General features: G+C 45.1%; 1 protein-coding gene across 1 annotated transcript in view; it reads left to right on the top strand.

The window, feature by feature from the left end:
- NAGLU (N-acetyl-alpha-glucosaminidase) overlaps positions 1–12,347 on the top strand; it is a 101,842-nt gene that overhangs the window by 24,804 nt on the left and 64,691 nt on the right. Inside the window, exons 2-3 of the mRNA XM_069237709.1 lie at positions 1,810–1,957; positions 3,356–3,502. Coding sequence (XP_069093810.1) covers positions 1,810–1,957; positions 3,356–3,502 — 295 coding nt within the window. The remainder of the gene's footprint in view (positions 1–1,809; positions 1,958–3,355; positions 3,503–12,347) is intronic.

Raw genomic sequence — 12,347 nt, forward strand, 5'->3', positions numbered from 1 at the left:
ATGGAACACCTTTTATAATTCTCAATTTCTGTATTGCTGTGACTGTGATTATTTTGTATTTTATACTACTGAGACTGAACCTATTGCAATATTTCAGCTTGCCAGCCGTAATCTTGAATCTTTTGATAATTCTTCTGGCATGCACATTTGGTGGACTGATTACTAACTGGTAATAAAATGTACTTAACTTCAGTCACTGATTCCTGGTCCTTATTGTGGGGCTAAATGGGCTTCACGAGCATTGAAATGTTTAATTGTTGTTAACTCCTCTTTCCGTCTCAGTCAACTTAAAAAGATCCATCAGGAAAGAGATTGTAAATTACGCTCCTGAGCACTCTCAGATGTAATGAAATCTCTTAAATCAGGTCCAAAGTTCAAGCAGTATTTGGAGGGGGGGGCGTAGGGGTGTTAAAAGCAGCTGTGTTAGTAATTGAGTGTATGGCTTGTGTGTGGAGAATGGTGCTGCAATGGGCGTTGTCGCTTTTTACTTGAACAGGGCTATAATGGCCAGACCTGCACGTTCAGTGGAAAAGGCATGTTAACATAAGGCTATTGAACTGGATGACACTTTTAAAACATTTGATTTATCTATACCTACGCAAGATCAAAGACCTCAGTGGGAGAACATTCTCATCCAGGGCCCCTATTACTCATAGGGTCACTTTCCCTACATGCCCCACGGTGCACCATTCAACAGGTGTGCCTGGAGCAGACCGGGATTGCTCGCCCTATTATCATGAAGGCGTAGCCTCCAGTGCAGCCGGAAACCTGCGCTGTCCCCGGGCAGTGCATTCACTGCAATAAGGAACTGCTGCTTTCAGGCCACTCCGGGAGTGTCTGAGGGGGTCCATAGAACCCTCCACCCATCCAGAGGGCACCCTCAGGGGGTGCACTAACAGTGCGCCCCCTTTTTGCAGCGCACTGTCAGTATGCTTCCTAGAGCAGGTATCCTTCTATGCCCGCATCTGGCATAGTGCATGGGTATAGGGGCAAAGTGTTTCTCTCATTTGAATGGAGCCACCCACATGCAAATGAGGGAACGCCCTCTGAAGATGGCACTTGTGCTACAGGCGCACCGGCGCTATACATATTACGGAAAGGTCTCACAAATGTCTGGGGCCCCTTCTGTAATACCTAAGGGACCGGGCAACCCTAAAGCAGGCGTACATGCCCGTTGCACACTCCGCCCCCACCACCTCCCCCAGGCACTTATATTACAGCCCTTGAAGCTTCCGAACTCTTAATTCTCTTTACTGGATTCATTAGTAGGGTGTGAAAGAAGGTAAAATTAACATTGCAAAATTTAGAATTCTCTATCTGGAGCCGATATGCTTTTCAAAATATTATTTAAATCCGTTTTTTGCATTTATGTAGATGTTATTTATTTACATTCGTTTGCAGTCTGTCTGCGAAGACAGAGTTTTCTTAAATTTGCTGTAGACTCCAAAAGAACTCTATAGGTAAATGCTAAAAGATCAGGTACCAAAAATAAGAAAAGCCTAGGAGCCTCGGAATTTTATTAAAAGGAAGAAAATCTGAATAAATTACAATAAATGAAGTTAATGAGGAATCTTGATTAGGTAAAGTTCTAGATAAGAAAGTCCATAAAACCGATTAAACGTTCATTTTGTGTTCTCAGTGGTTGCATTATGTTACCATTGTTTTTAGAGTTATTGATGAAAGTTGGTGACAGACTATGGTCCAACTTTTATGTTGTGGTAAGGTTAAGGAGTTATTTTCTGGGATTTATCTGTTTGTGTAAACATTTTTCTACCCACAGTTCTCAGGTCATCGTTGTTTGTGTTTTAGGTTCCGGTACTACCAGAACGTGTGCACTTCAAGCTATTCCTTCGTGTGGTGGGACTGGGAGCGATGGGAGAAAGAGATTGACTGGATGGCATTGAATGGCATTAATATGCCCCTCGCGTTCACTGGCCAAGAAGCCATCTGGCAGCGGGTTGAGTATTCCTAATAACGATAAAATTGGCATAATGATTATAACATTGACTTTCCATACAAATACATTTGTAGCTCCACACTCTAAAATCAGGTGTTATTAGTTAATAATGTTTTAGCAATCTCAGAAGAATGAAAGACTTCTTTCCACAAGAATCTCTGATATGTAGACCACATTTTTATCCATGCCATGTTGGTTTCACCCAAATGAGCTGTTAGGTCCTCTTCTGTCTGCGCGTGACCTGTAAACTGAGAACATTTAAAGTCTTTTGAAATAGTGTAGCAACAAAGGTATTTTAAAAAGTATGTGTGTAGTGTGGCTTTTGGCTGATTGAAATGGCAGCCCTTCGCTTCTCTCTCTTGCCCTCCAAATATCCTAACAATTGATGTCTCCTCTTGCAAAAATTGTAGCAATCTATTTCTTCTCCCCCAGTCCTCCATGCTGAATGTTTCCCTTTCCAAGAATTTAAACCTTCTTAGACAATTCTCCCATACTAGGAGAATAGGATCAATGCAGGGATGGAAGCCAGCAAAGCACAGGAGACTTGCATTTGCTTTCCAAAACTGAAATCATATTTCTTAAGCAGCTCAAGCCACTGGTGCTGCATTGAAAAAATATTTCCCATTTGGGAATACCTCGGGAGGAGCATGACCTCTAGAAACACTGCCTGCCCGGCCTACATCCCCCACCCCAACCCCAGGCTGCCAACAAGTTTTGATTTGTTGTAAGAGAACACCTTCCCCTTTGCAAATCGGTTACAACCCCTGCTGCATTTACAAACCACTGCTAAATTCCTTTCTGACTCAAAAATAGGGTGGTTGCCTTTTTCACATCTCCACCTCCCTGCGATTCCGAAAGGATCGCAAAATTCATTTTATGAAATGGCTGACTCGTAAATGGCCTTTGTACATTAAGAAAAGTTTTTTTGCAGTCCCTGTGATTTTGCTAATCGTAGGGTTTGTAACCACTGAAGGGCTTAGTACAACTAGCCCAATGTTACATCTCAAGTAGATGAGTGAGACAAGCTTGTGCATTTACAGCTTTTTTTCAATGATCATTGCAGATTTCCTCTTCCAAAATTGTGGGTAGCCTTAAAACATTTCCCCCACATTACTCTTATCCATGAACAAAAAAGGTAGCCCAGTCAATCCACATACTAAGCATGTGGTCAGTATCTATAGTTATTTTTTATTTGATCATTGACTCTCTGATTTTGAACACCATGAGCCACTCCAAGGAGTTGCCAATTCCCAAGCTCATAGAGGATCTATGAGGATTGAGCCAGGAAGACTGAACAGAAAATAAGCATACAGTTGGTCTGTGCAACATACCACTGACTAAAAGATATGTCATTAAGATTCAAAAAAATATATTTCTTTGTTTTTTCTTTCGTTTTAGGTTTATTTAAGCTTAGGATTGAACCAGTCGGAAATTGATGAGTTCTTTACAGGGCCGGCGTTTCTAGCCTGGGGACGTATGGGGAACCTTCATACGTGGGCAGGACCGCTCCCTCTGTCCTGGAATTTAAAGCAGTTGTATTTGCAGGTAAGTGGAAAAAATTGGTATTTTTAAAATGTGGAGTTGTGTATGGCATTCTGCAGTACATTGCAAATTGACACAGCACATGCTACAAAGTTTGTCTGGGCATGGGTTTAGAAGGCAGGAGTAGCCTTACCTTTCAGGACTTATGAATTACATGTGCCTTAAATATTATAATACTACAAGATAGTTATGAAGGGGAGGTCAGAAGATTGTGAGGTCTACAGTTAAAAGTGAGGGTCAGTGTGAATCCTGTGTACTGTTAAGTTCAAAACCTAGTGCTACAATGACCACTGAGTTTTGTATGTACAGTGCTTTTCATCTTAAGACCTTTAGATGTTCAGTCGTATGTATAGCATAGAGCAGTGAATTGTGTAAAGAGTATTCAATTGCCGTATTGCCTTTGCGGGAAGCGATATGGTTTCATGCTCTTATCCTGACACTGGCTGCAGCATCCAAGTGTAAAGTAGATCATAGAGGCGTGAGGGATAGAACACATGCACATATAGATTTATTGTTGTGTCTGGGTGGTTGGAAGAATTTGATTTATGAACATAGCATGTTGAAAATGTTTTGGTGCCTTGTGTGATGAGTAGTCAAATGCACTCCTGTGATTGTGATCATGTAGCTGTGCTTATGCCCGAAGTAGAGTGAGAAGTCGATGCACCTGTAGTCTTGTCTAGGATTTCTGGAAGTAAATATGTTTTGCTTCTTTGATAGGCTTAAGCAGTAGAGGTGCAACCCACAGGAATGGCTTTGTTACAGGCAACTAGTGTAAATGGTCTATATATATTCCAGCCAGCATCAGTAGAGGGCAGTGCACAGGCCTGCACTGGTTACATACAGTCAGGACCCAAAGACATAAATCGGCATGTAATCCCACAATAAATGAAACCTGACAATAAAAGAGGGGATGTGGCAAATTGCACATCAAGAGGGCTGTGGCTTAATGCCACACTGCATAAATCTCATTCAGTCATTTATCACCAACAATTTCCAGTGTACAGTAGATAAGGATAAATGCTCTATACAGTGGTTCCCAAATGTTTTAGAACCACAGCTCACTTTTTAAAACAACCTTTTGCAAACAACCTACCTTTAATGAACATGAGGCCGCACAATTGTTTTGTTAATGTAACTCAAGCATCATGTGGTACTGCATTGTCTTTTGTGGACAGCACATTTCCCATTACAATGGGCACTAAATTTGCACAGACATACAGTTTTACTGATGAAATTATATAGCACAAAAAGGATAATGTGTGAACATCGGGTTTCTGTGAATATTTATAATTTGTGCATCGCCAAGTAAGTGCCTTGATTTGTTTTGATCCCATTAAAATCTGTTTCCAGCATCAATTGCACTTTTGCTGTTCTAACTTCTTTACTAACTGCTGGGATTAAAAGAACTGTTCTGTGAATGCAGTGACAGTGTGTGTCTCAACCCATTTCACACCATATAGACTGAGGGCTCCCATAAGTTCCAGGAATGTCTTGTTTGGCAGAATGCCTCCATCCTCCATTACGAACACCATTGGAATACATCATTCACACCAAGATGTGTTATTCATTTTTCACTAGAACAGCTGGGGGTGTCTAGAGGACACTAAAGCAGACTTTTTTGTGACTTCAGTTTCACTGCCATTCTGCTATGCAATACTCTGCTTCATAGGTTAGGTTTATTACTGTTTTAAGAAATAAGTAATTTGAATTACTTGAACTACACATCTGTAAGCATTTTAACTTTTTTTTGACTAACTATAATTCAATAGAAACCTGATGGAGATAGATTTAGCAACCTTAATCGATTTACAATGAATATATTCTTTCCCACCCCTGTCCTTTGCTCAATTTAAAATAAATATGTCTTTCTGATAGAGACTTTTAAGTGCAGATCCTTAACCTTAGAATATTCCACAAGCATCAGACTGGAGCCGGAAAATCTTGAGCAGTATTTGGTAGGTGGCGTCAAGCATCTCTGCACCAACTTCATCTGCATCGGAAGTGACGTGCGTGGAGCCCATATAGGTGCCGTGAAGGCGTCTGATATCAGTTCCGTTCGTAACTATTTCCACATCAAAAACAGATGATGTGTGAACAATGTGCAGACTCTTATCAGGAGCTTTTGGGTGAAAAGCTATTTCGCGGACCAGGCAGGATGGGAGGGTCAGTGAGGAATCTGCAGTTAGAGTCTCAACCATAAAAAGCATTAACAAAGGTAAGTAACTTGTCCTTCTGATAGAGACTTCTAACCATAAATTCTTAGAATATATAGCCAAGCAATACTTCCCCGGAGGTGGGTCTGCGAACCTGCTCAAACCAGGAAATCCTGGAAGACCAAACGGGCAAAATGCCCATCTTGATGTGACGGACTGTACAAACAGTAGTACTTTGTGAATGTGTGGAGCCACGCCCATGTAGCAGCTTGGCAGAGTTCCACAACAGGTAATCTACGTGCTAAATCCGCAGTAGCAGCCTTGCCCCTGGTGGAATCGGCCCCCCAGCCCACAGGAGGCTGTTTCTTAGCTACTGCAAAGTACAGTTCATCAAGAGGTGGTTTTCCTCTGCACAGCTGTGCCTTTTCTCACTCCTGTGAATCCTATCAAGAGCTGATTGTCCATGTGGTGGCCTTTGGTATGATCAATGTAAAATGACAGAGCTGTTTTCGGATCCAGGCGTTGGAGCCTCTCCTCTTCCTTAGAAGGATGAGTTGGAGCGAAAAATGTCTGCAACGTGGTGTTTCGGCTGACGTGGAATGGAGTCACCTCCTTCGGTAGGAAGGAAACGCAGTTTTAAAGAACCAGCTTGGCTGGATAGATTTTGGTGTACGGAGGGTTACTTAAAGCTCACTGAACCTTCTGGCTGATGTAATGGCCACTATAATACGAAAGAAGCCTTGTGACAGACAGATTTAGAAGCCTAACTCAATGTATAATGTAATGTGTTCTCTTCCACCACTTACCTCTACCCAATGTAAATTAAATAGTTATTTCAGAACTGCAGATTCCTCACCTTAGAATATTTCCCAGATGTCAGACTGGATTTGGAAAGTCATAAGCAGTACCTCTGCATGCTGGTAGGTAGCAGAGCAAGGCTCCACATCAACTTTGTCCGCATCAGAAGTAATGCGCGTGGTGCCTACATAGGTGCCACCGTAGCACGCTGATATCAGTTCCTTCCTGTGCCAACAACTCAGATGCGGAGAGCTATCTCTGTTATTTTTTTACCACTTTTTTTTGTTTTGTTTTTTACACTTTTGTTGATTATGTTTGAGATTTGTCCCAGTGTCTAAAGGATACCTACGGAATTTAAACCATGTGAGGAATGTCACAGACAAGCCTCTGTCTGTGACCCACACTTGGTTTGCCTGTGGTCAAACCACATCTCCAAGTCCTGCACTAACTGTAAGTTGATGCACTCCAAAGTGATTCACGAGCAGGCAGTAAAGCTTCTGACAGCGTGTTAGAAGAAGGCTGTGTGACAGTCTCGATCCTGATCTTGTGGGAGATCTTGGGCCTGTTCTTGGAGTCGATCCCGCGGACATTTATCATCCCACTCCACGTCGTTGCTGTTGAAGTCTGGTCAGAGAAGCACAAACAGAAGCAGCCAGAGCATTCTTTGGTTTCTCCTAGCGAGTGCTGTGCTTTGAGGCCCTATTCCTGCACTTCAGTGGAGCCGGCAGCTGGGTCTGCCTTCACGCTTGCCTGAGTTCCTCAGAACTGGACCGAACCCTGCCCAATGTAAGCAGTTCTGTGACACCGTGTACTCCATCTTTGAGCCTATGGCTCCTTGAGGAGCTCTTTCAGGCCCCACAAAGCTGAGAGGTACCCTTGTTGGGTTACTGCCTGCAGGTTCTCCCCCCAACTCCAGCTGGACCCTCAGGATCTGTTCCAAATCTGAATGACGCTGACATCAACACCTTTGCTGGTCCCAGATCAGGCACGGTATCCGGCACCACTTAAAAGGACCCTATCATCCACTCTGACTCCGAGAAGACGCTCAATGTCAACATGGGTTTGCCCAGAGCACATCAACCCGTGCTGGAATCGCTACCCTTGAACAGACCCACCTTTTCAGAGGAATGATTATGAAGAGGACTGTGGTCCCTTGGAGGATGATTCTTAACAGGAGGCAAAATGGTATAAACAGCTGGGCAACACCAGCTGTCTGGACACATCACAAGACTTTGGTCTGGATTCTCCTCCGGGACCTGCCATGGAGGAAGGAGTGTCCTTTGCCATGGTGATGTATAGGGCAGCAGAGGTCTTTGACCTACAACTGCCCTCTGTGAAAGTCAAGACCAACATCTTGATGGAAGTACTTCAACCAGATGTTAACTCTGCATAGCCCTGCTCCCCTTTAATGATGCCATCACCAATGTTCTCATGGGTGCCTCGGCTAAACCCTGAATGGTGTCTCTCGTACACAGGATGATTGCCACCTGATGCCATCACCAATGTTCTCATGGGTGCATTGGCTAAACCCTGAATGGTGTCTCTCGTACACAGGATGATTGCCACCGCCCAGCCCTTGGTGACCCTGCCTTCCTCACCCAGCATCCCTCTCCCAAGAGCCTAGGGGTGCAGGCCTCAACTGCCAAACTTAACCCGAGCACATTCCTTAGCACTTAGCATTGCGGTTTGTGAACACTGCATGTCTCTTGGGCTTGTATACCCACTCCTTGTGGGACTCGGTTGTGCAGCTGCTGCCCATGATTCCCGAAAGGGGCTGGGCCAGCTTTACCCGGGCACTGATAGATGGCTGGATGCAGCAAAGTTCACTATTCGGTGCAAACTGGAGACCAGTGACTCACTAGACAGGGCCATGGCCTCAACGGTGGCCTTCACGTCTTGCTAAGATCAACGGAGTTTTCAAGAGATGTCTAATCATCTCTGATAAACATGCCCTTTGACGGCTTCTGCCTATTTGGCGATAAGGCTGACATGGGACTCAAACGTTTTAAGGAAAGCCAAAGCACCACCAGATGCCTAGGCCTCTTCTTAGGTTCTGACGAAAGCAACAATCCTTCTTTCACCCCTTCCGTGACCACAGTCAGGGCTCCTGTGTGTGTTCCCAAGAGGCAGCACGCTTCTCAGTCCTTTCGGGGCCGATAACATGGATGCCATAGGGGACGTAAAACCCACGCCCAGCATACTGTCCAGTCCCCCGTTCCTCTGGTTACTACAGCCTGCAGATCTCTTCAATGCGTCTTTTTTATACAGCTCATCCATCCCGATGGTGACAGGCTCAGACACCACCTGCTGCAATGGCAAGTAATTGCCTCCAACAAATGGGTGCTCCAAATTGTGGAGCAGGGTTACACCCTTCCATTTCTGAAAACCCCACCTACCTTGACACTGTCGTCCGAATGGCTGACAGAGGACCGTCTCTTCTTGCTCCTTCAGAAAGTGCTGGGTCTGCTGGGCCAAACAACCCATCAAGAGTGTGCCAGTGTGAAGTAGGGGCCTCTGTCCTATCCTAGATCTTCACCCTCTCAATGCCTTCCTACAGAAAGAGAAATGTAAGATGATTACTTTGGCTCAGATTCTGTCCACCCTGGACCCCAGGGATTGGTTGAAAGCATTGGAGCTCCACGATGTGTATTTCCACATCCTTGTCCTGAAGGCCCACAGGTGTTACCTGCGATTCACTGTAGGCTTGGAGAATTTCCAGTTATATGTTTTAACCTCAGTCCTGGATTTCGACTGACAATGAGGCTGCTGGTTCTGATGGCCTCCTCCATCTGCTGGTGAAGCCTGCTCAATGGCTTATGCGGGCTTTGCAGTGGGAAGTCCCAGTGGACACAGAACCAAGGGAATCTCTCTGACCTGGTCCAGATTTCGGAGGAAACTGCAAAAGGTCTGCAGTAGTGGTTGACAAACTGTGACAGAAGCATCAGTAGACCCCTCTCCTTCTTTTCTCACCCGAAGCTCGCAGTGGTGACTGATGTATCTCTTCTGGGTTGGGGCTGCAACAGGTGGAGATCAGAGGACTTTGGTGTCCGGTCGAATCTCAGCATCATATCAGTCTTCTGGAGCTGAGGGCTATGTGTATGGCATTGAAGGCCTTCCTACCATCCATCAAGGGAAGGCTGGTTCCGGTGTTCACAGACAACACCACCCCATGTGGTACTGCACCTGGCGGGATCACTAAGTGCCAAGGCAAACTGCGTCGTCAATGCCTTGCAGATCACAAATAGTGTCTTCATTTGGAGGTGGCTGCAAAGACCATGCAATGTTGGCGCTTCTGTGTGTTAGTTTCCAAAGTGGCTCTTGGCACTAGACTTGTGCCTGGGAGTCCTGTACACTTTTCTACCAATGCCTCTTCTGCCCCAGGTTCTCAGGAAGATCAGGACTGACAAACCTACATCTCCTTGTGAGGATCTGAGTGTATTATATGATATGGCTGTAGGGTCTTATTGTGGAATATAATTGCAAAACTGTTTTGGGTCCAGTCAGGCTCGTTGGTATCAACCTTAGCTCAACCCTGGGTAGCTGTGGCATTGAGCAACAAGGCTTAGCAAAAGAACTATGTGTAAAGCTTTATTGGTACCAAACAACTAAATAAGAAAGTCATATAAGATAGAGACGCAACAACAATCTATAAAATAGAGTATATTGTTATGAATTGTTAGTGTCCTTGATCATCAAAGTCTACCAGAGAGTTCCAGAGATATTAATTTTTAAAGCATTCAAAACAATTTAGTGAAAACAAAACCAAAAATTGGTCAACAAAATGTTTGTAATCTTTTGGAAAGATTGAAAGAGTTCGGCAACTCTGACCCGAGTTGGGTGACCAGTCCCGGCAGGGCAGAGGTCTAGGAGGCCAGGAAGGATGCCTTGGACAGTTACCTGGCTGCCAGAGCCTTTTCCAGTCTAGTTCCAGCCTTTAGGAAATGACTGCCATAGACAACAATTTAGTGATCCTGATGCTGGGGATGCAGGATGAAAAGATGCTCCTGATGCTGTGCGGTCGACAAAGGTGTGTTGTAGGATGAGGTGGGCAAAATGACTTTGGCCACGGAACTTGGGGTCCCACAAAGCGCTTTTTGTGATAGTATAAGGCCAGCTGCAGCTGGGCTTTGGTTCTCACAACATCGCGATCAGGGTGTAGTTCTTTAGTGGGGGCAAGTGTCCCTCTTGGGTTACAATTCTGAGATCAGGCAAAATCCTCGGGTCCAGCAGACACGAGTGCAACGTTTGACTCTCAGATTTGTCTCTTGGCGGCCTGGGGACAGGTAGCCGCAACTTGTCTGTGGTGGCTACCAACTTGCTGATTTGGGCTCTTCCAGCTTTGATGCCCCTGGTGCTGTTCAAGGGGGGCCAGCTGACTGACCCATGGAGTCACTACTTCTATCTGGGGCTGCAAATCAACCACAGGCGCATTCCAAACTTCACTAGCCCAAGGTGCGGCCTCTCTTTGTGCACTTTTAAATGCAGCACGGCAGTCCACCTTTGGTCATTTCTCCAAATCCAATGCGTACTGAGGTTCAGGGTGACAGGGATGCCCATTTTATCACAGCAAAGTGCCCCAAGGGGAATAACTGGTCACTAGCCAATTGGCTAGTAGGTCCCCTCCTTTTTGGTAACAAAGTTCATGTGACGTGTGGCATTTGGCAATCCCAGAGTGCAATATTTTTGCCACTCTCAAGATGTCAGTCCCTTCCCTCGACTGAGGAGCTTGGTAGCCCACCGCAGAGGTGTGGCTACCTGTGTGCTACATGCCCACCGGTAAAACCGGTGTGAAAGCCGGGTTTCCCTTCTCTGGACATGTCTCCAGCTAGTTTGTGTAAACAAACGGCAGCCTGCCTGGAAGTGTTATCACCATTTGCTCTTCAAAGGGGGCTTCCTCTTTGAAGCTCGCCTTTTGGGCTAACACCTGTTTGTCTTCCTTAGAGGGGAGGTAACACCTCACCCTTGCAGCAACTACCTTTCTTCGATCAAGCTGTCCTTTCAGGAGGATCTCTTGTCACAGCCGTTGGACAGGGTCTTTTACCTGAACCTGTGCCCACGCCACCTTCATGCGCAGAGATTGAGTGGCAACAGTTGAATGCTTTTGATCTTCCTCCCAAGATTTGTGATGTCATTTTGACAGTCTGACGTCTCTCTACACCAGTGGCCTCCAAACTTTTTAATGATGCGCCCCCAGTTGAAAAATAAAAATCACTAGGCCCCCCTCTCATTTTTTCACCAATATTATTTAAAGATGGCAATGTTTAAATATGTATTGACATATTTAAACATTGCAGTTAAGTACTGTTACCTTTTTAAAAATAAAATACAATAACGCGTTTCTGCTTTAAAAAACACACTTATCTGTGTAATGCTTCCTTTGACCAGAGCCTGTCACCCCCCACTAGGGTCACTTGAGGCCCCCCTGGGAGGGGGGCAGCCTTCCAGTTTGAAGACCCTTGCTCTACACAGACTGAATATAGCTGGCATTAGGGCAAATTTGTGGCTTGGTGTTCCTTGCGACATGTTGATCCACTGCCTACTGAAGGTGGTGACTCCATTCCATGTCCAAAACATCACATTGCATTTTTCATGCCACCTGATCCTTTTAAGGAAGAGGAGAGGCTCCACGGTCTGGATCCAAAAAGAGTTCTGTCTTTTTAAGTTATCATACCAAAGACCACCAGGAAGATGATCAGCTGTTTATCTGATTCACAGGAGTGAAAAAAGGCCGGGCTGTGCAGAAAATAATCTATTGATGGATTGTACTTTGCATCAGGATCTACTACACACTAGCTATGAAGCAGCCTCCTGAGGGCTTGTGGGCCCATTCCACCAGCGTTAGCAGGCAGAGCACCTGTCCTACACATCGGCCAAGCTGGTTCCTAAGCGCCACTCCA

The sequence above is a fragment of the Pleurodeles waltl genome, chromosome 6 (assembly GCF_031143425.1).
Source record: "Pleurodeles waltl isolate 20211129_DDA chromosome 6, aPleWal1.hap1.20221129, whole genome shotgun sequence".
Classification (NCBI taxonomy): domain Eukaryota; kingdom Metazoa; phylum Chordata; class Amphibia; order Caudata; family Salamandridae; genus Pleurodeles; species Pleurodeles waltl.